Source organism: Balearica regulorum, chromosome 13 (assembly GCF_011004875.1).
Source record: "Balearica regulorum gibbericeps isolate bBalReg1 chromosome 13, bBalReg1.pri, whole genome shotgun sequence".
Taxonomy (NCBI): domain Eukaryota; kingdom Metazoa; phylum Chordata; class Aves; order Gruiformes; family Gruidae; genus Balearica; species Balearica regulorum.
Genome location: NC_046196.1, coordinates 5,226,264 through 5,251,799, shown reverse-complemented (window position 1 = coordinate 5,251,799; position 25,536 = coordinate 5,226,264). Strand labels below are relative to the sequence as shown.

At 45.7% G+C, this 25,536-nt stretch overlaps 2 protein-coding genes and 1 long non-coding RNA gene across 3 annotated transcripts; 2 read left to right on the top strand and 1 right to left on the bottom strand.

Annotated features, from left to right (window-relative positions):
- Positions 1–9,504: 9,504 nt before the first annotated feature.
- Positions 9,505–18,288, top strand: LOC104639887 (arylamine N-acetyltransferase, pineal gland isozyme NAT-3). The gene is made up of 3 exons (XM_075765271.1): positions 9,505–9,892; positions 13,784–13,974; positions 16,287–18,288. The coding sequence occupies exon 3, from the start codon at positions 16,288–16,290 to the stop codon at positions 17,158–17,160; it is 873 nt and encodes a 290-aa protein (XP_075621386.1). The 5' UTR covers positions 9,505–9,892; positions 13,784–13,974; position 16,287; the 3' UTR covers positions 17,161–18,288.
- On the bottom strand, positions 9,824–13,784 carry LOC142603639 (uncharacterized). Its single transcript, XR_012837534.1, has 3 exons — positions 12,148–13,784; positions 10,909–11,091; positions 9,824–10,559 (listed from the first exon to the last, which is right to left on the bottom strand). It is a non-coding gene; the product is annotated as an uncharacterized LOC142603639 (long non-coding RNA).
- A 1,085-nt stretch (positions 18,289–19,373) lies between the features above and the next one.
- LOC142598232 (arylamine N-acetyltransferase, liver isozyme) lies at positions 19,374–25,439 on the top strand. The gene is made up of 2 exons (XM_075765270.1): positions 19,374–20,129; positions 22,959–25,439. Exon 2 carries the CDS (start codon positions 22,964–22,966, stop codon positions 23,849–23,851), a length of 888 nt encoding a protein of 295 aa, XP_075621385.1. The 5' UTR covers positions 19,374–20,129; positions 22,959–22,963; the 3' UTR covers positions 23,852–25,439.
- The last annotated feature ends 97 nt before the right edge of the window (positions 25,440–25,536 follow it).

Genomic DNA, 25,536 nt, shown 5'->3' with positions numbered 1-25,536 from the left:
CAGTTTGAAAGCGGGAACGTTTGGGCCATTATAAGGGAAACTGAGGCTTGTGATGATGCAGTTGACAGGTGCCAATCAATGCAACATATGGTCCAGCTAGGCATGTGGGTGGCCCAATCCGTACAATTCATAAGGAAATGCAAGTTGCACTTATCATGTGTTTGCACAGCAATATGCCTGTAATTACTGGAGATATTTATAGCCATTACAGCTCACTACGGAGGGAAGCGAACCCCTTCCCCCTTTCTGGCTGGGGCACGGTGCCCACAGCTGCTGTGCGCATCCTCCAGCAAGTCAGGACTCAGACCACCAGCACCTTTCTAGGAGGAAAAAGCCAGCCTTGATCTTTTTAACAAGAACCCAGGTTAAAAGTGATGATTAGGTACCATCCAGGTAGCAGCTAGGCTGCGTGGGAATACCAGAAGCCTACAAATAACAGGAGGAAAGAAAATCCCTGAAGGGAGGCAGGCTGCAGAGGTGGGAATGCAGCACATCCAAGGCGGCAGCAGCAGCAGATGTGGCTGGAGAAGGCTGTCGCCTGCCTCCCCCCCGTTCCGCGTTGCGTGGCAGGGATGGCATGTCCCATCAGGAACTGTCTCCTTTCTCTGCTCCAAAGCATGTGAAAATTGAAACTGCTGGAGGTGAGCGATACTCCCTCCCGCGCCCAGCGTTAGCCTAGTCTGTGCAAAACACTTTGATAAGTGAGATGCTGTTTATGGGGAGTATCGTTTCATTCGGGGCCGCTTGCATAAAGTGCTAGTCAGAGTGAATTAAGGAGGCAAGATCTGGCCATGAATAAAGGTTTTAAGACTGGGAATTCACTTTCATTTCTAAGCACCTAATGTTATTTTTGCATTTAAGTCCAATTTTCAAAATAGAGTTGAGAACAAGGAAACCAGCAGCTCCCTGAAAGCCCTAACCTCGGGGCTTGTCTGCTTGAGGAACTTTTTACTAGCATTTCTCCTGTAGTCAAAGTATAAGTGAATTAAAATAAATCCAATTATGGCCACATTTTGTCTGATGATAGAGCGCATCCACACAGGCTCGCCATCTGCTTTAACTAATCTATGCTATGAATTCATAGCCCTGTATTGTTCAGTTTAGTCTTCTGGGGTATTTCTGGCTAAACAAAGATTAAATCTGTTTAAAAAATATGATTCACAGTAATGTCTGTGTAAGGGTGTTCCACATAACTGTCCATGTTTTCCATGTAATATTAATCTGTTTTTCAACTGATGAAATGGAATGTGAGCTAATTCTTCATATCCTCATTTTGGATTGAGATAGGTTTATGTTGGATTTTTGTTGGAAGGGTTCCTGATTGAGTTGAATTATGTTGAAATAAATCAATGACCTGGAGAGAGATTCTGTGTATAGGGTGTTGCCCATGTTTAAGGGAGGCTTAAAGTTGTCATACCTGTAATTGAACTGTTTCAACACTTTTTATATATGCACAATCAGGTTCCTAGGTAATTTATAACCCTTCAAAACAAATAAGAAAAATCATGCAATTCCTGAAGAAGATTCTGCTATACATATGAAAGTAGCTCCAGGATGTCATTTTCATTACTTAGTCACTTCAGTCCTTTGGTTTCTCTGTCACAGTTATCTTGATGAAAGACCTTTCACTGCTGTTCCTGGCAAAGGAACCCAATGGGAGAACTGGTGTAATTGCGAGTGTCCATCATGGGCTTTGGACCTTGGGCTCTGGGACTGAGGAGTGGGTGGGTGCAAAGCTGGGGTGCTGCACCCAACACACCCCAAACCCACTCCTCCCGCCCCAGGCAAAGCACCAATGACTCTGTATTAGCTTTAACCCATGACTAATGAGTCTCCAATTAACAAGGAGATACTTCTGTCTACCAGCCACTGATCTAACATACATGTGGTTGTACTAACAAGGTTCCCAGTCTTTTTTTTTTTTTTTTTTTTTTTTTTAGGATTAGCAACATAGCCCTAACATTTGTCTACACTCAGCACTCAGTGGCAAAACTTTTAAAAATGTCTTTGACTTCTCATTTGTGTGTTGCTTTTTCTTGCTAGGCAAAACGCGGTGCATCCTGTTAGGTGAGGTGTGGAGGAGAGTTTCTAAAGACTGTGTCACTTCAACTGATCAACAGAATTCAAAGGAAATTTAGGACCTTTAAGGCCATGACTGGTACAGAAGATGAAAGGTGTTTGACCTCATGGGAACCAACAAAGCTCCTTTAGTAGTTCCACGGAAAAAGAAAATGCTTGTCTACAGGCATTATTGCTCATTTAGCCTCTTTTTAATGACTCCTGAACAGAAAGACTCATCAAAAGCAAGATGGTGTCGATACCAGTACGTAATGTATTAGAGCAGCTGAGATGTTGGGATTAATAGAGGTGGAGAGGCCATACAATTCGGGTGAAAGTAGCACACCAGAAGGGGCCTTTCATTCGTGGCGTTACCCCTTGCGCAGCCAGCCCACCTCTTGCTGCCGCTCGCAGGAGAGGCAGGCACCCACGAGCCTCTACAAACCTGCTGCCACCAGACCGGACCATTAACTACAAAGTCCGTGTCGACTAGTTCAAAGGGAAATACGTTGCTGCAGATGTTGCACTTAGCTTGTACCCAGAGCGCATCACCCCAGCATCCCTCGTGCTGTCGTGGTTCCGTGTAACTGTGTCACAGCAGGTCTTATGTTCCCTGGCTGCAAAGCTCCCTTGGACGTGGCCGGGCTCTGCCATCCATCCCTTGCCACTGCAGCGACGTAGAGACAGCTGTGGCACTCGGTCCCTTCTCCTTGCTCACCAAAAGATGACAGCAAAGAGCTTTGGTTCCTCGGGCTCAGCTGCCAGCGCTGCGTTGCACTACACACCTGATAACTGATTTTTCTTCAAAGACCTGCTTTTGGCGTATTCCCCAGCGGGACCTGGAGTGCAGAGTGAAGGCATATTCTGCTGATCTGGATAATGTCATTGGATAGAGACAAATGATTTTTAAGCAGGCGTTTCCTCTAATTTCAGTGGTGAGTTTTTTCCAATTAAAAAAAAAAAATAAATCCCATGTGCACCTATGCAGGAGTGTGGTCTATAATATTTAAATTGTCATATCCCAAAGGATGAGTCCAATGGAGAAATCAACAATTCAGGAAATAGGGAGTGTGGATTTGAGTTGGCCTTGAAGAAATATATTCTGTAAAATCTTTGAAGGCGAGTGAAAGATGCAAGATGCTTCTACAGAGATTTCTGAGTCTTAAAACCCGTGTGATTAACTTCAGTAACGCTAGGAAAGGGATGATGGGAGTGAAAGGAAGGAGATGGGGTCACTCAGATGACTGCGAAAGAATTTGGGCTGTGTGTTTGGGAGAGAAGTGTGGGCATTATTAAAGAACAACAAAATTTTAAGAGCATTTGGTCCCCTAAAGCTATGGCGAAGTCTGCAGTCGATCAGTGGCCTTATAGATGTGCCAGCCCCCCTGAGCTGCACGCAGCCAGGGCAGCGTGTGTCTGCTCACACATTTTGCTGCATGCACGCACCGGAGGGATTTAATAACTCAGCATAAAATTAACAGGACGTGCATGTGTTGAGCAGACACCTGTGTGTGCAGCCACGCATGATATGGGTCTACACACACATACGTGGGAGCGCTCGGCTCCAAACTCGCGTGGTTTTGCATCGTTCCCACCGCCACAGCCTAAAACTGCCCGTAAAGCCTCAGCCAAAGCCCAGCGCGCGGCCAGGTCTCCCTTCCTGCCCCAGGACACCCTCCATCAGGACAGCAGCTGGGTCTTTTTCTGATCATTAGTAAATACTTCATCAGGACTCTAAAGCAAGCTTATGAGAGCCCAGGAATCACGTTGGTTCAGTAGGGCCAGAGAGAGTAAAATTACAGTGACATCTAGTGATCATAAATATTTCACAAAGCAGTGAAAAAATAAAACATTTATTGTTAGACAGCATTTTAAACACAAAATCAGCTCATTAACCAAGGCCAGGGAATGAGCTGGGATACAAAGGAGAGTAGATTATGTGAATTAAAGTGCTACGGGGATGATACAGAGCAAAGTGCCGGCACTGGGGAAGCGTTGTGGGTGGGTTTCCGCAGGGATCTTTCCTAGGTCTGTATTTCTCACTGTTTCAGCAGAGTTTGCTGATGGTACTAAATTGCAGCACATTCATATAAAATAAGTTCGACATTTTGGAGACTGGGAATAGAACTAATAAAATGATGTGCAGCTTCAAAAAGTACGTGCTAGTCCCCAGGGAGAGCAAAGCACAATTCCATGGCAGGAATGTGTGGTGCTGCAGTAGCTCTGCCCGAGCACTGGCCCAACACTGAAGGCAAAAACAAATAAAGAGAGAATGCCAAGTGGGCATCAAAGCTGCAGTTCAGGTCTGCACCTCGAGTCAAAGCGGGATTTGGGTTTGCATTCGGCAGCAGTAGGAACTCACTGGTTTGTGATGTTTAGATCAACTGATTGTTTTATATTCCATCATTGACTGATGATACAGGTTTTTTTTTAAAAAAAGGATTTTTCTTCTTGTTTTGAATGTCTCATGGGCAGTATAACTACCGTCATGCCCACTTGGTCAGGCTGGGTTTAAATTCTGCTGTCCTGCTGAAGTACCCTGCTGTAGTTGAAGCCTTAGGTGGCCAAAGCGTTACTGAGCAAATTGATTAAGAGAAACCCTTTCTCTGACGAGGACGGGGCACGGCATTGCCTAGTCATGTCTTCATTGTGCCAAGTGATGAAAACCAAGTTACTGGGTTAACTGGAGTAACAACAGAGAGCGGTAACTGATGCAGTTGGTGAACGGCTTTTGCGGTTTTAACCTGGGTATCTTCGTGGCCATGTAACTATGCAGTCAAATTTTCTTACGACGAAACATTCAGGAGCTGCTTCGATACAAGTTGAGAAGGAAGCTCCCAGCCAATTTCCGAGACCTTCCCTTGAGTCTCTAGCAGCCAGGCAGGTTTAGTCTCTCAATTATTAGCTGAAAGCAGAATATACATTCACACTGTCTGATTTCAGATGCTGCTGGAGACTATGCCTCAGGTATACAGGCATAAGGGAGAGAGAGATCCGGGCACATCGGATGCTGTGGCTGCCTCTGACTGGTGTGCGCAATAACAACAGAACGAGAGTTTATTCAAACAGGTAGCCCAAATTAACTACCGAGTTTCTATGATTAGGTAAACGATTTTCTAGAAGGAAGAAACATGCAGTGGGACTTCGGGTTCTGCATTTCAGTAAAGCTTTCCGTACACCACTATTTGGAAAATTATTAGCTACACTGGCAAAGGTGGGAATTAGAAGAATAATTGCAAAGTGGGTAAAAGACAGCTGAGCGAGGACTGGCAATTGCTTTTGGTGAGGTTGCTTAGTGCCTTCACGGGTGATGAAGGGGATGGGGTTCGCTTGCTGAATGCTTTACAGACTTGCTCACCCCATCTTCCCTGCAGGGCTGGGCAGCACCTGGTGCCTCTCCTGGAAGCTGGAAATCAGAGAAAAAGGGCATTGTAGCTGCTTTGCTTGCCTGGGCCGGCCGCTGAGTTATGCCACAACTCAGAAATTTCCCAAAGGGTTTGCACAGCTCTGATATTTTAGCAGAAAGCTATCCTGACCTGAAGGCGCTTTCCTCCGTCGCCTGCCGGGGTTCAGGGTCCTGTTCTCCAGCCCCAGTGACAACACTACATTCGTCAATATTATATTTGTCTCCATTTGCTCTGGCCTGGGGGGATCATGGGCTGTGCTGGGCAGGAGCTGCGATGAAACGCCACGCACGGCGCCCGGTGCTAGGTGGGCTCTGAGCACAACTGCTGAGAAAGCAATTAAAAATAACATTACTGTGAATCGACAGATTTAGTGTTGGGTTTGGTCTCAGTGGGACTTCATGGTGTGCAGTGGAACCATAGGTTTTTCTCTGTGCTAAGTCTATTTATTTTAAATAGAGGAGCAGCAGCAGAGACAGGCCTCCAGCCCCTTAAAAAGCAGGTGGTTTCTTTTCGAGGACTATTTCACCAGAATTTCATACCACAGGTCCTATTAAATAAAGGTTTGGAAAGGCGGATGACAATCTTCCAGCATCACAGCAGCCTTAGCATCCACCTGAGAGGAAACGCTGACCTGGATCTAGCATCAATTTGCAATGGTGTGAGGAGGAAAAGAAAGTACCATTGCTGTTGCATGAAAATTAGTTGCCTTTTACCTTATGGGATGAAAACGTACGGGGTTGATGATGTCACTTTAATCGGGTTCATCATCCCACAGCAAAGGCCATTCACCAGTTCAGAGGGTCAAAGATCAAACTGGTCCTTGCTGGAAAAAAAAATAATTTGTGAGTATTGGCTGTGGGGCAGCACAGCAGGCTTGGAGCTGGTTTCTGGGAAAGGGCTGCTTCTTGGCATAGCTTCACTCCTGGAAGAGGATTAGATTCAGGAACTTGACTTTTTTTTTTTTTTTTTTTACAAGATTGACTCAGTTCCCATCAAGCAACGCAGACACTGATGTCATTTTCAGTCCCAGCAGCTACGACAATTTACCTTGTCCATAGTGAATTTCTTTCCCCACTCTGCTCTCCAGAATCTGACTCCCTGCACTGACCGTACCTAAAATCTGCTTCCCAGCTTTCAGTTCCCCCCAAACCCCTGGAGGGCTGTGTTCTTCCTCCCACCCCCCCTGGGTACAGCAGCGCACAGGGTGCCAGCCTGCAAAACCCACGGGCGATTCCCCCCAGCTCCGTTTGCTCCCCTCCTGCTCCAGGTGTGAAGACTCTGTCTCCTCTTCCATACACCTATACGTGGTACATGTTACTTTGTGCTGTGTATACCGGCTGTGGGTGCATGAGGAGGCGGAAAAAACATGTGGAAAAAGGTCTGTACGTGTCCACGGGTCCCTGCGGTGCCACTCTCAAAGTCACACCAGTGACCCCCACAAGTGCGAGGCGGGAGGAAAGCCAAAAGCTCCAGAGTCCGGGTTGCCACAGTAACCCTTGCTCTACCGCCTTTGGCTTTTACACCAGGAAAAACCTTTCACTCCGTAAACACCCAGCTCCGTGGACATGGCTGACGCTGATAATATTTGTGGTGAGGCTATTTACTGCCAAGAATCAATGAAGAGCCCTGCATGACCAGCCTCTTGCTTCTGAATCTTCCCACAACTTCCAGGCTCTCCTCGACACAGCCAAAAACCCCAGTAAAGGTAAGTCTGCGGGAACAGTTTGAATCCAGAGCATCTCTCCTTTCTTTTCCCCAATGGCACTCCTGATTCAGCAACGGGGTGGAGGGAATACATTGTCATCGCAAACGTAGATTATTTCTGTGATGTGTGTTAGTGCATTGTAACGAATGTGTTTTCCAAAGGCACAGTTGTTGTTTTTTTCTTCTCTGCTGTCACTGTAAGTCTCTGTTTCCTACTCTTCACTGAGAGAAAAGGTTTCTCTCCCACCTACCTCAAAAAAAAAAAAAAAAAAAAGAAAAAGAAAAAAAGAAATCTGAGTAATGGGAATGACAGAACTTGTATAATTGTTCCCACTTTGCATCCTTCCAGGCTGATTGCCTGAATTAGGGCTGATCCAAATTCCCACTGAAGTCAATGACAGCCTTGTCACTGAAACAGCAGCTTTGTTTTGGAGGAGCAGGCTCAGCGCCAGGTGCATGCAAGAAGCATTGCTCAATAGCTTCTGTGGAACAAGAACGATCTAACCCTGCGAGAATAAGTGCACATAAATGGTGACTGCTGCTGCATTTAGGCACATGTACAAAGATTTTTTTTTTTTCAGAGCTAATATATATGTGTGTATATATAAAAATATATAGATTGGCCAGTAATATAAATTAGATCACTATATGGAGAATACATGAATTATAAAGCCAAGATATTTTCCATTTAGGAAAATTAAGGAATATTTCCCTTTGAGATGTTCTTTCTGTTGTTTCACATCCCAGCCACAGAAATAGAGCAATTGGTTCCTCAGTACCTTGCTGCTATCCCAAACGTGAGCTCACCAAAGGAAATTCAGAGGGCTGAGTGAACTTTCATTTTTCCCCACTGTATTCATAGACGTATATAACTCTCCTTTAGTCAGTGCATCTGTTGATTAGCTGGGAATATTTTCCTCTTAAAATATCTTGCAACAATTTTTTTTTTCTTTTTTTTTTTTTTTTTTGCATATGGAACACGTTTGAATACCCAGCCATTTATGTACTTGATAATGATAGAGACTGTTGACTTGTGAATCCTCTTTGTGCAGGCGGCTCATACCTAAATGGGTGGAATTACATGTACCCAGGTCACAGACTATTTTATGTATTTGTTTAGCAACTGTACAGAATTTTTGCGATCATCGGCTAATTAATGTATGTTCACTTTTGGACTAGACCAACATAACATCTTTATTTTCAAATGAGGCCTTTCTGTCCCTGCACAGGAAAATGCATTGCCCTGCAATTACTGAGCAGCTACTGGTAATGGTGAAAATGTAGTGAAATTAAAAAGAATTGTAAACTGGTCTTTAGCAACAGAGTATTTTCCCAGAGACCATCTGCTTTGTTTGTGGGCCCTGCCAGGGATGCCCATTTTGCCTGACTGCACCTCTGTATCAGTGCTTCAGCCCCAAATTTTTCCAAATTTCCAAATCTTCCCATTTGGAAAATATCCAGCGTAGGCTTTTGACAGTGTGACCAACAGCTCTCATTAGAAAGCGTGAAATCAAACCGTCTCAGGGTCCAGCTAGCAATGCCGTTGCCCCATTACATATTACACTGTCGTACTTCCCTTCGGCAATGACAGCATAGCATGATGGCAATTAATAACTGGTTAATCATGGGAGCATTTATCTGCACAAAAAGCCAGTAAAACAGAGTATATCCAATTTCTAGATAGGACATTGAAATGAAGAGAGAAAGATTAACGGCCTGGGTCAGCACAAGTGCCCTGGGTGCCCATTACATACTGATTTGGGGAGTACTGGAATATTTTTGCAGCAGTGTGCAACGGTCAGATGCAGGGAGGGAGGGAGTTTGTGCACTTCTTCCAAAGTTAAGCTGCAAAAGTAAACTCTCAGGTCCCTGCAGTGCTGGGTGTCTGTGGGTGACTGCCAAGAGGCAATCCCTACCTCCCCGATGATTTTGGGAAGGAGTCAAAGCCCTGCGCCCCATGGGGGGAACGGACCCGCTCTGCCAAGCGTTGCAGGAAGCAGTGGCGCTGCATGGTAACGTGGTGGTTTGAACTTTCAGGAAGGGGGGAACCCCACCCGCCATTTGCTAACATTCATGGTGGGCATGAATCACGCAGCCACCTCCTTCTCGCCAGGAGGGTGCCCTGATGGGGGGCAGCCCCACGGCTTCGGGGGGGTGGCTGCAGCTGGAGGTGCCCCGGGCTGGGGAGGGAGCTGCTGGCTCTGTCCCCGGGCCCCGGGGAGGAGAGTTGGTTTCTGATCCTCTTCCTTCTCGGCCATATTTCCTGTTTGAAAGCACTTACGTGTGACCCTGCTGGTGCTGCCTTACCTCGGGTTTGGTAAGAGGCATTTCGGGCAGCGCCCGTGGGAGCTGGGGAGGAGGAAAAATCGGACGCAGAAGAAAGGAGTGCACACCACAGCTGGAGCCTGCAGACATGCGTTGCGCCCAACAGCATGGGAAGGGTCCTTTGCACCAGATCCCTTCCCCACCTGTGATGGGGGCCCCCTCTCCTTGCCCGCCCGTACAAGTTGACCTCCCTTATCGGAATGCCCGAGTGCTGCATGAGAAAAGGGTGTCTGAGTGCGACAGAGTGAGTTTGGATTTATTTTGTTTCCAGGGTCAGTATGTGCACACCCTAGGCCCTGGGGTACCGGTGCTAACTGCTGACCGCCCTGTCCCAAACCAGACCCTTCAGGAGGAGAAACCAGAGTCGTCTGTGGCCATGGGGATTGTGGACGCACCAGGTAGGCAACAGGAAAAGTGTGTGAGCCCAGGTAGGACCGCATCGCTCTCACAAAGGAGCTAGTGGGGATGGGGCAAAGCTGGCTGAAGAGCTGCTGCAAAAGTCTGAGTTACCTAAAATGTCTGGTCAAGAGTTCACTGGCTGCAGCAGCGCTGGGCACTGCAGGCAATGAAGGACCGGGTGCAGAAAGCTCCCAGGCTGCTCCTCCAGCCCCTTCTCCAGCTACCAGGACAAGCAGCGTTTGTGCATACACACCATCTTGCTCTTCTTCTTCATCCTCCTCTTCAGTGTTGTCCACCGCTCCTTGTCTCCAGATGCCAGCAAAGCCATGGCTACCGTGGCTCGGAGCCTCCCCAGCCGCTCGCCAGCTACCCAGCCCCCAGGCACTGGCAGTCCGGCCTGTTCAGAGGACCCGGCACGACTCCCTGCTTTGCAGTCTGCGGGACTTTCTTCTCCACGTTTTCATAGTTCGACAATGCCGCTGGCATCTCTCAGAGAGGTGGCCCGTGAGATAAGAGACAGTAAGAGCAGGTTGAGAGTGTGAGTATTGCTTGTGAAATGGAGGACAACTTCTCCTTTCTACTGTGCACCCTGGACCCTCGTGCTGGGGTGGCAGAAGCAGCTGTAGGGTGTCCTTGCCATGCTGTGGCTGTGCTTCAAGGAGGACCCTGGCCGGACATATCCCACCACAGCTGTCACGATTCATGGGAAAAAACCAGCCAGATGTATGGGCATGTTTTTCATCAAAGCAGTTACTTGAAATGTTTTTTTTGCTTCAAACCCTCTATGAGCTAAAGCCATTCATGTAGAAAAGCCGATTGTTCCCCTTGTAATGGAATTTAAGTGAATTACCACCACTTACATGGAAGAGATTTATGCTGAAACTCTGAGGGCTGGAAGGCCCTACAGACCAAAGTGGTCGCCTCGGTCTGCATTAACACCCTGGTGTTGGCTTGTGTGAAAAACCTCATATTGGCAGGGTAAAGATAAGTGGAGGAGATAATTTTTGACACTCACCAGCCCTCAGAAAGATGCCTCAGATAGTGGAAACACTAAAATTGGTATTTGCTCTCTTCCTCACTGAGAAAAAGCCAAGCAAAGTCCAGTACAGCTACCCCCTTCTGTAATCCCACAGGCAAAAGTTGGTGCTCATCCTTCGACCGGTGGTGTGGACACCACCAAAACTGCACGAGATGGATGCTGTGGACACAAATTGGAAAGATATATATCTATAATTAGATAAGGAAGGCAATGAATATAAAGCATGACAGAGTTCTGCCATTATGAATATGTTTATAGGCCGTGAATGTTATTTACCACTCTTGTACTAGAGCAGCCTATGTCTATTAAACTCCCCTTGGAAATGATGGGCTAGAGCCAGCCACTCCGCTCAGCGTGTGCAGCGTTTCCTTTTCCAGCGACTCAGAGGTCCGCAGGATGGGAGAAGCTGACCTTGTATAGGAATTTAAGATTTTATGCTGATTCCATTTAAAACACCTCAATTGTTTTATTACTTTGAAAGTCTCTCATCTCTCCTCCCCACAAAAACCAGACAGTTAAGCAGAATACCACATAGTTTGTATATTAAACATCTAGTTAATGTAATATAATATAATTAATATAATATAATATTATATACTACAGATTGCTTTGTTATACAGCCCATCACCAAAGTCATTATAAAGGGGAGCTGTTTAACAGTGAGCAGACACTTGACTATTACCCCAAACAGGGCACCCTATGCTTTTATTTCCCCAAGCAAATATTGCAGCTTATAATGCTCTGTTAAAGCGTGGAGGGAGGGATTTTTGATGCAGCCTCACAGAAGACTTAGGATGAGAGAAGGATTTCAGTAATAAATTAAATGCGGTCAGCAGTTTCAATTAAGACATAAAGAAAAGCGAGTGCAATTACATTGAGGTTCTTCTGGAAAAAGCTCAACCAGCTTCAGCTCCTGCCAAGGTTGGGAAACTGAGTTACAGTGTCCAGGTGGAAAGCAAGATCCTTTCCATGGCCATTCCCATTTGCACTTTCATCCCGCAGTCACAGTCCGCGCCACCCAGCCTGCCTGGGCTGGGCTTTGCCCTTTGGTGCTTTCGGGGATGGGTTCAGGCAGGGATGTGCAGCACGTCGGGGCATTACCCAGCAGCCGTGATTGCAGTTTATTGCCCCACCAAGCCTGAAAATAGCCCCAGTGATCTGGCCTTCAGCTGAAATGCAAACAGACTCTGGCAAGGCTCCTGGGCCTTTTTTTACCTTTAGCACTCATGGAGTGAGCTTTGCCCTCTGACGGCTTTGGGCACACCTGGGGAGGATGAGCACTCTTCGTTTTGATGGCTTGAGGAGCAAAATGCACAGGATGGGAAGAAAAAGGAGAGTGATGCAGGAATGACGGCATGGGATAGTGAGTTGGGATGAGAATTTGAAAGACACAGGAAGAAAACGTTCAATATCAGGGCTACATTATAAGGAGAGGAGCTGAGAAAAGCTGAGTACCAAAGATACAGGAGAAATGGGTTTTGCTCCTACTTGGTTAGAAAACACTCGTGTCTTAACGGGAACCCAAAATTAGCTGGAACAGATCCTAAACTGCTTCACACATTTGCTCAAGGGAGCACAGTAAGCAGATGCTTCTGGCACCATCTGTGGTCCCAAATGACTCTGGAGCACAGCTGGGTCTGCTTAGACATCGCACAGAGATGGGTCCATGAGCTTCTTTTTGGTACAGCTCCCACCAGGGCCGCAGGTCTGCCTGCTCGGCTTTTGGCTTATCTTTGTCAAAATGAGGGGCTCTTCGTCTGTGGGAAGAGAAGGGATTATTCCACGCACAGCAAGATCCACCCAGGAATATGGACCTTCTCTTTGTAGCAAACTGGATCTGTCCAGAGGAGCCTGGTGAGGGCAGTTAATCCATCCCCTTCAGTGCCTCTCAGCTTGGCCATCGGTTCTCACTTGCGGGGTCAAACACCGGCCACCGATGGGATGATAAAGAGCCAAATTTTGATACGGGAGTGGAGCTGTGTAATGGGTTACCACAGATATCTCTGTTTGGACTGATTCATTATCTCTGCTAATTATTCCAATAAATCAGTATTTGAATGAAACTTGCTGTTGATACTGAATGTGAAGGACTGGAACTATTGGGGAACTAACAGGAAAGAATCCAGCTGTATATCTGAGAGAATTAATAAGACTTAGCTTGGCAAAATGCAAGCAAAATTTGTAGATACAAAAGCAGTATGGAACACGCAGGAGGAAGCTCCCTGTGTGTTAGCACTCCATAGTCATCGCTTTGCCAATAACATCTTGACCACCACGGCATCCTCAGGTGCTACTTCTGGGCAAAGGCTGTAGAAGCCACGCTGCTGTCCCAGTGTTTCTTACATTCTATGACATTTTCTGTAATAAAAAAGTGCACATAAATGATAGAGAGCAAATTAAGCAAAGGCAGTGCTGAAGTTCTTGCGCGTGCAGTGCGAGGGGGTTGCAGGTGCAAATTACTGTGCTGAAATCTCGCTGCTTTTCAGAAACACTGCAAAAACCTTCTCGGATTGAATGTATGCAAGATTTCTTCCCCGTGTTTCCAGTCAAATAGTAACCTAATAACTAGGAAAAAAATAAAATATATATTACCTGAGTGCATTCAGCCAGCTGTTGAAACAAAAAAAAAAAAATACCCTTTTTGTCACAGCCCAAGCTAGCCCCTGCAGAAAGCATGAAATGAGTGAAAATGCGAAAATGCGAAGCAGCCTCTGATCTAATAACAACCAGGTTTCGCATGTGTGTTGAGTCAGCGCTGTTGGTTTTGCTCGCTCACTACAGCAACCATGCTCCACCCTTCTGCCTTTTTTTTTTTTTTTTTTTTTGTGCCTGGGTTTTTTTTTTTTTCCAGCTTTTGCAATCTGACAGAGGCGGGTGAAAGCAAGTTGAGGGAAAAGACATTCCCCTGAAGAGGAGCAGGAGAACAGTCCTCGAGCCCTGTCTGCGCTAGGTAAAGGACAGCCAGCCACGCCACCTGCTTTAGCCTAAAAACATCCCCCCCCAAGCCCCGGAGACACACTTGCAGTTGAACTGATTTTCCAGGTAAGCTTTTTTTTTAAACCCTGAATCTTGGTAGCTGAGCGCTCCCTAACCAGGAAGTTAAATATGTTTGAAGACAAAACACAGCAGAAAATGGTGTAACGGCGGAGTGGGGAACGCTGAGCCTCTCGCAGAGGGTGCCTTGTAGATATAATGGATACTCTGGCTTATTTACTCCGTTATCAGCCTCAAGCAGATCGGGCATTCGTGCCATCTGACTCATTTCAGATACCACTGTTGAAAGGGCCTTATAAACACCCACAAGAGATGGACAGACAGACAGGAAAAACCCAACACCAGTATTTCCCCTTTAAGTAAAACTTACTATACTTGTTTGGCTTGCGGTGGCCAAGTGAAAGAAAGGGAAAAAGAAACGGAAAAAGAAGGGGAAAAACACATTATTGGTGATGCTGGTTTAAAGTTCACCTGGCAAGAGCTAAGTTTCTGCCAAGTCTTCAAAGATGAATAGAATTGTAGTTCTGGGGCTTTGGGAAAAAGCTAAAGAACAAGCCAAAAGCTAAACAAAGAGAATTCCCAGAATTATAATTGGATGCTCTGAACCCGATGTGGAATCATTCAGACCTGCTTGTTGGACGTCGGAGATGTGGCAGTGGTCATGATGCAATACTTACAGATTTCTGTAATATTTCTATCCAAAAGGTTAGGAAATGTGGGTAGCCAAACTGGGGACACCCTCTGCTTCTGCCAGGATATTACATCAAATGGAAATTTTGCATTTTCTTTGCTTTGTTTATATACTGAAAGTATCTTCCCAAAATTCCCATACAATTTGGTGTGTGCCATTTTTTTGTCAGATTGAGAATTTAATCCTGTTGGAACAGTTGGACTTTTTCTTATGTTTTTACCTTAAGAATCATACACAGGAACTTGAGACTTTAGAGCAGCCTTCCAGTCCCTAAAGGGGCCTACAGGAAAGCTGGAGAGGGACTGTTTACAAGGGCATGGAGTGATAGGACAAGGGGGAATGGCCTTAAGCTGAAGGAGGGGAGATTTAGGCTAGATATTAGGAAGAAATTCTTCCCTGTGAGGGTGGTGAGGCACTGGCACAGGTTGCCCAGAGCAGCTGTGGCTGCCCCATCCCTGGAAGTGTTCAAGGCCAGGTTGGATGGGGCTTTGGGCAACCTGGTCTGGTGGAGGGTGTCCCTGCCCATGGCAGGGGGGTTGGAACTAGATGGGCTTTGAGGTCCCTTCCAACCCACACCATTCTGTGATTCTCTGAACATTTTGGGACCTCTCGGGTCAATAATCTAAACAACATTCCTCTGTACTTGGAGATGTCTGAAATTTAGCAGTGCCTGGGGAGAAATAACAAAAGTATTTGGCTACATCAAAATCTCTCTTGTTTCCTTCCCATCGAGGGCTGGGAGGGCTCGAGCTGCTTTCCACCCCCGGGCCCGTGAAACACAGCCCCCCACGGAGCCGTTCTGCTGCGCTTGGGATAGGGAGGGCGATGCCTGGTCCCTTACCCACGGGCAGTCACCCACCACTGGGGAGACAACGAGTTGAAAGAGCAAATGCATCCCAAAAATGATGTCAGAAAATGTGAGACCCCCCAAAAAACTTGTAGTTTTGGCCCAAACCTTGGTTTCCTCCTGTTGCTGGCGTAGGGGTGTGATTAGCAGAGCTGGAGAGCTAAGCCATGCTGCAGGGAGGTGGATCACAGCAGATGCAGCAAAAAACCTCCCACAGCCTTTTCTGCCCTACAAAACCCCTTCTGTGCTCCAGGTCACATCTGCTACCGCCAGGACGGAGAGCAGGAGAGACCAACTCATGCCCGGCTGCCTAAATAATGAAGGAAATAACGCGGCAGGGCAGATTTAATCCAGGTTTGGTTGCAGAGGAGGCTCTGGATTGCTCTGCAAGAGTGAGAGGGTTTGTTTTCTGTTTCTGCTTCGCTGAGTCAAACCACGAGTAAAGCAGTTCGGATCTGGAGAGTCTCAGTTCCTATAATTTCTAGCAGGGAAACTGCTGCTACGGGTTTTGTTCCTTCCTACAGAGATTTGTAGCTTTGCTGGGCAGGAACTCTCTGCTGAAATGTGCTTAGCACAGCTGGAGCCTCTCATCACAGCTGTAAAAGAAACAATTAAAAATAACATTTGTGCTCATCAGCAGTGTCCCATTGGCTTCCCTCAGTGCTAATACTCACACTCAGCTGCCTTTGATAGGGCCATTAGTCAAATCCCGCTCCTCTTCTGAGCAGGCTGCCCATACTGATTAGCGCCCCGTTATAAGGGATGGGTAAGATCCTTCTGTCACAATCTATTTATTTTTTTTCCCCTCCTTCTTCTTGGCAGTATGGACATCAAGGACTATTTTGCCAGAATTTCTTATCAGGGCTCCTACGATAAGCTGGACCTGGCTACCTTGACAGATATATTCCAGCACCACATCCGAGCGGTCCCTTTTGAAAACCTCAGCATCCACTGTGGGGAAAGCATTGAGCTGGACCTGGAAGCGACTTACAACAAGATAGTGAGGAAGAAACGCGGGGGCTGGTGCATGGAAAACAACCACCTTTTATCTTGGGTCCTGAAAACCCTTGGCTACCATGTCACCCTTCTGGGATCAAAAGTTTATGTCCCGGAGTACAACGCGTATGCGGATGAAATCGATCATCTGCTCCTAAAAGTGGTGCTTGACAACAAAACCTACATCGTGGACGGGGGGTTTGGGATGACCTACCAGATATGGCAGCCAATGGAGCTGGTTTCGGGGAGAGACCAGCCGCAGACTCCTGGGGTCTTTCGCTTCCTGGAGGAGAGCGGGGTCTGGTACCTCGAGAAGGTGAAAAGGAAGCAGTGGGTTCCCAACCAAAGCATCTCCACTTCCCATAACACGGAAAAAGAAGTTTGCCGGCAGGTTTATCTCTTTACCCTTCAGCCACGAGACATCGAAGAGTTCAGAGCCCGCAACACCCACCTGCAGACAGCACCGGACTCGCTGTTTGTGACAAAGTCTATCTGCAGCCTGCAGACCGCCGATGGCATCCGGGCTCTGGTGGGGTGGAAACTCACTGAGATAAAGTACAATTATAAGGATAATATGGATCTGGTGGAAATCAGAATCCTTGCAGATGAAGAAATGGAGAAAACACTGAAAGAGCAATTCAATATAACACTAGACAAGAAATTTGTACCCGTCAATACTAGCAGGTTGTCTCTGTTTTAACTCACTGCTTGAATTATAATTCAATCCAGTGGCATTACGTGCAATCCTCCCCCCTATTTCTGCCTAGCATCTAAAGGTTAAGCTTTCTCTTTCCATCTACAAGTGTAAGGCAGAACATATTAGCATGAATCTGGAAAAGAAATTGATTTTCACAACTGCTCCTGCATCTTTCTTTGGCTTGGGTACAAATAATTTCTTCCTAGCTCAGTCAAATCACTCCCCTTCTGTTTGTGCTTAGCTGGAAGCAGACTTTGCCCATTCCCTACTCCTTTCATCTCTTAAAAGCTTTTCCAAATACACCCAGAATAGTAGGGCAGAGCAATGGAGCTGTGTGTCTCTTTCTTTATTACTTTGCACTGGGGAAAATCATACCCACCTCTTAAATGAATACCATATTATTTTGGAATTTAATAGCCAGAAAAAACAAAGATGTCGAGCGCCAAGTTTGCTACAGTTAAGCCATGAGCCTGTCCTTTTTCCTCCTGCATTCACAACACCCTCTCACGTGGCAGTCGGACAGTCCCGCGCCTGTGCCGTACTGCGTGAATACTTACGGAAGGGCTATTTATGGCCTAAAGCTGATGGTGAGAAGTATTAACGGACAATTCTGTCTCATTTCAGACGTTACATGACTCCTGTTCTCTCAGTGCCATAACCAAAGAGCGGAGTTTCTTTGAACTGAAAGCATCTCCCATGCATTTTGTTTGCTCCCGCCCAGCAGCAGATGCTGGGAGTACACGCTCCGCTCGTAAGACTCTACTCTGAGTGTTATTGCACATTAATTATCGTGTCTGAACTCAAACACATGTGCAGAATTATTTTTCTGAAACATATCTGTTCTGCTGAGGATGTGTTTGCAGTGATACTAATTATATTGATATAAGGAGAAACGATGAATCTTAATCAGATACCTAAAGGCTAAGATTTTTAGTGTGAGAAATTACTCAAATGTAATCAATTCGCCCTTTGAGATGATGCTTGATGTTCCTTTATGTACAAATCATGGAATTATTACAACTATGCACTTATAATTAAGAAAATTATATAAGTGAATTATTTAAATAAAAAAAATCAAGAATTGTGAAGTAGAACTATTCAGCTGTTTTTTCCCCAAATTACAACGTGTATCCCCAAAGTAAAAAATCTCATTAATCACTGCAGTTGTCCTGATTATTTGTATGTGCTAACATTTTGCAGCTAAGGCTTTTAAAAATACAATAACACACTGACCCTTTTTTATTTGTTATGCAGTAGGCGCAGCTTTCTATAACAATTTCAATAACAAACAAGCAATTTATAGTTAATAAAAGCTGCTGCTGTTTTGCATGTTCAAGATGTGTTTCATAGAGACACAGTGAATTCCCCAAATCCTTGCCTTGCCAGAGTTAAACGCATCTGTATGTGCTTGGCTACATGCGTGCAATGGTCCCGTATAGCACACGAGGCTTCCCCACGCTATAGGGAAATGAAATGTTAATGACTGGCCCCGCAGTGGATCGCAGAAGAAAAAGGGCCTTCTTATAGCGTGGACACATATAGTTTGCGACACAGATGCTCAGAAGAAACTGTCCCAGGGGCTGGCTTGCTTGCAAGCCGTATCCTTCTCTGGTCCCTGCGTTAGCGGAAGAGCTAAAGGAGCTAAAGTGGATGGATTTATCCTTGCAGCAACCTGGCAGCTGGGGCAGAGCATCGGGACGGAGGTAAAAGCCCAGCTAGGTCTCGCAGAGGTGTGGGGCAGGACAAGGTGCATGGCAGAGCCAAGAAGCTCCATCATTTGTGGGAACAGACATGCGAAACACCTAGAAAGGGCTGCTCCCCTTCCTCTCCCCATGCTTGGGTGCTTCTCATGCTTCGGGCTGTTTCACAGGCTCAGGGGAAGGAGTAGGGTGTTATGTCCATGGCCCCAGAGATTCAGCATGTGAGGGGCAAACAATAATAGGAAAAAAACCCGCTTTCCTTTCAGCTGACTCATCTGCTTCAGCGTGAGCCCATCCGCTGCTCTGGCTGCTGCTGGCTTCATGGCACAGCTCAGCGCTCCTGGGCCTCCTGCTCAGCACACCCACGGAAACAGATTTTATTGCTGAGCAATCACATGAAGCTCTCTCTTGGAAGCGGGGGGAGGAAGGGGCTCTTCATCTCAGATTGCACTAGTATGCTTTTTCCTTATCACTAACTTTGGAGGCAAATCCTTAAAGGCGTAGCAGGCCCCGGGAGCAGCATCCTTGCTGCTGAAGGACAAGGCTTCTCTTTGAACGCAAGGGGATTTAGACAGCTACGTGACTTTGCAAATCTGACCTCGCTGCTTTGGAGGTCTGGTATCAGCCACGGAGAATAGGTCGGTGCAGTGCGATTAATGCAACAGCTGCCATCCCCTGCCAATAAATCAGTGACTTCTTTGGCTTGGATTAGTAGCTCTCAGGCCACATGACTGTCAACAATTTAAAATCCATATCAAAATTGGAACTGTTGCTTTGCTGCTTCAGCATGGGTGCAACCATCAAGGTGTCCCAGAGACTGAAGCACCCGGGTGACCTGCGGGGTTGAGGACCGCGTTATAACCACTTACAGAAGTTGCTGGCGATACCCACACTGTGTTTCTCCTTTGCATTCCTGGAGGGCTTCAGTTCTCAATCAGTAATGTAGGAGGTTAAAATCTACCAAATATTGTAAGCAATTTGGGGACTGGATCATTTGCGGGCTCCTAACACAATGTGTACAGCAACTAAGACAATGAATTGCATGACCAATTGCGTATGCCAACACAAATAAACCAATAAACCCATCACAATATAAATTATTATAAAAAAAGAAACCCTCTCCCCGCTTTTCCTGCTCTGTGGGAGGATAACGCTGTCCCTGCCAGGCAGTAAAGGCAGCCTGGACCTTTAAGAGCAGCAGTTCCCAGTACAACTCATCCTGGGAACTTTGGAGCAAACCAGGGCGGAAATCCTGAGCTCGCTGGCTGAGAGGTAAGCACTCAAGCGTCTGATCTTTAACTTCATCCTGCAGATTTGGGTCAGCCTGCTTGGAAAAGCCCACCTCTGTGTGTCTGCATACCATGTGCTTAGTACTGTAGGCATATTAGCAAAGTATAAATTACAGCAACCCCACAGCTGACAGCATACGCTGCATTGCAAGGTCATTGTCCACGTACAAAGATCAAGCGCTCGAGACTTAAACTAACCCCTTTATGCTGAGCCAGAGTGTATGAAAAACCCAGCTCGTGACTCGCGGTGTAGCTTAAAATCAAACAAATGGTATAGGCATGTGCAAGAGGATCCAACCTTGGAAGCATCTCATGAATTTTAGCAGAGAACTATTCAGCCTAATTATGAAATGACACAGCGATCCCCAGGGACGCTTGCGAACAGGCAGAACTAACGTCTGAATCGCGCTGCTCACCGTGCCGCTCCTGCAAACACGCACCAATGCTGAATGAAGCTCGGCCGCTATGGGAGCAAAAATAAACAAGGCTGAGAGCTGGGCTGAGGCTTAAGATACTTGGCAACCTGGTTTTGGAACGCAAACTGTCCCCTGGGTGATGGCTGGCTCGCTGCTGCGGCCCTGTCACTAGCGCGGTGGGAACGGTTGTGCCAAGAAGAAAAGCTGCCTCCGAGAAGGCGAGGGAGTAAACGCTGGTTTGTGTGAATGCTCCCTCCCGCCAGTGATTCCGTACTGCAGCTTTTACACTGAAACCTCGATAGTATTCACTGAGATCAGAGCCCATTTTGTCAGCCACCACGAGGCTGTCTCTACTACACAGCCCTTTAAATTGATGAGGTCAGAGAAGGGGCAGTGGGGAAACTGAGGCATGGGCAGCGAATTTCCCAAAATAAGTTTTCCCGAAGCCTCACTGCCAGCACCCCATGGAGGCTCTCGATGGGGAGGTTGCTCATGGCTGGGAGGGGAGCTGCCTGTACATTGCACTGTCGCTGGGAGGATGGGGACACCCAGACCCAGGAGACAGCGTATGGGGACGGCATCAGGTCTTCTGCTGCCGGCCCAGAGCAGGGACTGATTGGTTTTTGCTTGAAAGCAAATTTCAAGTGTATCAGCCCCACCAGGCTAATGGACTTGTTTGGGCCCCTCCTGGTCAGAGAGGTTCAGCTCAACACCGTCACAGGGAAAAGATGTTTCTGTCTGGCTACGTGAAATTGCTAAAGGTGGGAACAGAAAGAGAAATGAGGCAGAGGACCACAGGGTGAGCTTGCCAGCGTACACGTGTGCCATCTGTTGGGAAGGGAATGGCTTTCTACAACCAGCGTTTCCAAGGAGATCCTGCCAGAGATGAGTGCCCTTGTCCTAAAAAAGGGATGGAAAACCCCCATAAAATGCAGTATCAAAGACACATTACTGTTTTTCCATGTAGCTTTTTTGTGTCCTTTTGAAATGAAAATGTTGATTTTTTTTAATCCCCTTATTGAGATAGTCCTCTATTTTATTACATTTTCCTTTATTTTTTCATCAGCCAGTCTGACTCCTGGTACCAGTGCAGATCAGGAGCAATACAACTAAATCAAGTGAGTTGTGCTGCTGGCGTCAAAATTGGCGTTAAAATCTAGACATTAGGTCATCTAATGTGCTTACCTGCTGGGGCAGGGGTACTTCCACCTATGTGTTTGAGGTGGGATTTTCAGAAGCTCCCAGCTTGAGTGCTGGTGTGGACATCAGGTCAAACTGCTGGTCACTCCTAGGGGAGCAGGTGGACCAAAGCTGAGAATAGTCGCTGGAAGGTAATCTCTCCTGTCCCATTTACATCAAATGATTTTTTGGAAAATCTTCCCAGGGAACATGTGACCGATTCCAAGGAGCGAGAAATCCTCAGACCTTTTGAAAATTAATACAGTCCTTAGCAGATTGTGAATTGTTCTTGAAAACAAATATCCTTGCATGGAAAAAAGCCAAATTAAATCTAAATTAAAGGTGAAATAAATCCTTGCAGATACCAGATGATGTGGTGGATTAGAAGTGTTGTCGGGAACCTTTTGCATCTTGGCCATGCAAACAGTACCAATGACAGTCTCTTTCTGCTAATGAAAGGGAAGGGGATCAGAGACATGAAGACACAAAATATATCCAATAACTTGAGCTGAAACTAAGGCCTTTGGTTTGTACAAGTTGGTAAAATAAACTGAAAGCCGATGAATATGCCGTGAATGTATTCCTTCCTTTCAACAGCCAGGGTCAAATCTCTGTCTGAACTCCACAGGGGAACTAAAGAGATTAAGAAAACAACAATCTACTTCATGTGGAAGCCTGTCTAAAATGGTGACACACTGAGATGGTAATCCCAGGTAGCTGAAGCCATGAATGTAAAACCTTGGGGTTAAATTACCTGTGGGATAAGCAAAGAATTGCTTACCTGTTATCGTAAAAGAAACAGTAAGAAATCGTTGTGACTTTTACGTCGGTATGGTCTAGCCGTTTTTCTGCAAACCTATTGTTTGTCAGTTTTAGAATTTTTTTGTCACGTGGGACCCTCATCCAGGGCCAGAGATTATGTTGTGCCACGTGCCGTGTCTTCCCATAGGAAAGACATCCACCTGGGTTGAAGGTAACATCTCAGAGAGAAAAAGCACTATTGTCACCTGCTCCTATCCTCATCTCTTTTTTAGGAAATACAGAAGATACAGGCAAGTCTAGCCTGTCAAGTCCTATCAAGGGCACAGGTTTCTTTCAAATGCTCAATGAAACAGCCGACGCTACATTCGCAGGCTGGTTAAACCTGTGCTACAGAAATAGGAGTGAACCCCTTGACAGTCGCAGAATAGTAACTGGCTATTTTTCTGCTCACACAGGCAAAATGAACATTGAAGAGTATTTCGCAAGAATTTCTTACAACGAGTCCCATAAGGATGCAGACTTGCAAACCTTAACAGTCATCTTCCAGCATCATATCCAGGCAATTCCTTTTGAAAACCTCAGCATGCATTGTGGGGAGACCATTGAACTGGATTTACAGTCTACTTACAATAAGATTGTGAGAAAAAACCGTGGTGGATGGTGCCTGGAAAGCAACCACCTTTTATTTTGGGCCTTGCAAGAATTAGGATATGACATCTGTATTCTTGGAGGGAATAGTTATGAACCAGCAAAGGCGGCATACACTGCTGAGATCAATCACATCCTACTGAAGGTGGTGATCAAGGGAAATTCCTACATAGTAGATGCTGGTTTTGGCGGTGCCTACCAGGCGTGGCAGCCATTGATGTTGATTTCCGGGAAGGATCAACCCCAGATCCCCGGCATCTTCCGCTTCATGGAAGACAACGGCACCTGGTACTTTGAGAAAGTCAAAAGGAAGCATTACATTCCCGAGCAAAGTGTCCCTTTCACTGATACTCCAGAACTGGGGAATATTAGAAAAATATATACATTCACTCTGGAGCCACGGCATATAAATGACTTTCAGGAGCTAAACGCATACCTACAAGTGTCTCCAGATAACATACTTCAGAAAAAGTCAATCTGCAGTCTCCAGACCACTGAAGGGCTATATGCCTTAGTTGGATGGACCTTCACTGAGATGAAGTATAACTACATGGAGGACATGGACCTGGTGCAGATCACAACTCTTACAGATGAAGAGGTTGAGAAGACACTGAAAGACAAATTCAATATAGTGCTGGAGAACAAACTCGTGCCAATAAACGTTCGTGGCTTGCCACCTAATTTAGTGGATACGATCTAATTCTAATGCTGTGCTAGATGGATCTTTAAATATCCAATAGAAAAGGTTTTAAAATTAACATTAACAACATTAATCTGATTTTAAAGTTGAGCTAGTCAGATGAACACAAAACTTGGTAAATTCAAGTACATCGCTAATTAACTGCATATACCAATTGCATATTTTTTCTTTAGCTTCTCCTTCTCTAGAAACTGAGACCTCTTACTACCTCTAATTTGCTCATATGGAAATTGCCTTTTGACTCCATAACATTTTGTTCCACCTCTCTGGATCTCATTTTATTTCAGATATATTTTGTAGCAAAGGAGCTCAAACCATTCAGAAGGAGAAGCTGTGTTACCGTTTTACACAAAAGACCTCTAACCCTTTTTGGTATTATTTCTAATCTTCTTCTCAGCAGAGTTTTACAAATTATTCACTTCCTTTAACAGTCTGAAATAGAAAGTTGAGCTGAATTTGGCTTTCAAAGACTTCATAAAAAAAAGAAAGGTTAAGATTTTCTCAAAACAAGTCACTATTAGGTGCTGATTAGCTTATGATGAAATAAGTTGAAAGATTTGAGTCCTATTCCCTTATCAGAAATTAACTTAAAGTGAACTATTTATGCAAGGGCACTTAAAAAACCCCCAAAGCTCTCTAATTTTGAGTGTCCATTTTTTCTAAATCTGATTTTTCTATGTCTCTGAAATCAAAACAAAATCTGAGATGATGCTGAGATGATTCAACAGTTCTTAAAAATCAGGCTTTTGGTATCAAAAATGGAAACAATCAAAGTTAGATCAACCTTTGCAACCCATAATCTAAACTTTTGGGGCCTAACCTTCCTGGGATGTCAAGCAGGCATGACAGTATTATAGATAAAACTCTTCGTATTTATTACAAACAGTATTCTGCACAGAAGCTACCTTAAAGAAGTAATACTGCAGATGCGAGAGGAAACATAGGGAAGTTAGGTGTGGTTTCACAGCCTGTTACGTGTAGCACAACAGCCTTATAACTTCACGATACCCGTGGCAGGTACTGTACAGGTTGTGTCATGAGAGAAGGTGACAGAAGAGCATCAGTCCTCGGCCAAGAAAAAGACTTTGACGCTTGTGTTAGTCAACCACAGACTGACGGGGCACCCGATGTGCCTAAAACTCAGGTCCTTTCCCAGATACAGTCTAATGGCTCTTTGCCTTCCCAAAGGGACCTCTGGCTTTCCACCTCCAGCAAACGAAGAGGAGACCTGCTTGACAGGGAGAGAATTAAAGAAACGGTCCTGCCACACTGTGAAGATGCAGAAGGCCAGGTTTTAAGAGAGGAAATGCATTACTTTGTTCTCACACACAACACTGTGCAAATAAATATTTGTTATGGCATTCGTTAGGTGTGGCAGCTCCAAAATAACTACCTGCTGCAGTGGAAGCTTTCAACAGATTGAAAAAGTTCCTTTGTGGGCAAAGAAGGGTCATTTTGTGCATCCACGGAGCCTGAGGAAAGACAGCCCGCAATCCCTTGGCAATTCAGTGCACCCACAAGGAAGGAGATGACTATCCTTCACCGCAAAGTGCTGGCCTGCAAAATAACAATAATTTCATTAAAAAAAGTTATGGAGCCGTTTGCAACTGTCTGTTGTAATTATTTTACCTGGAAAACAAGTTCAGTCTGGTCTTAACCAGGGGAAAACATAAACATCTACTAAT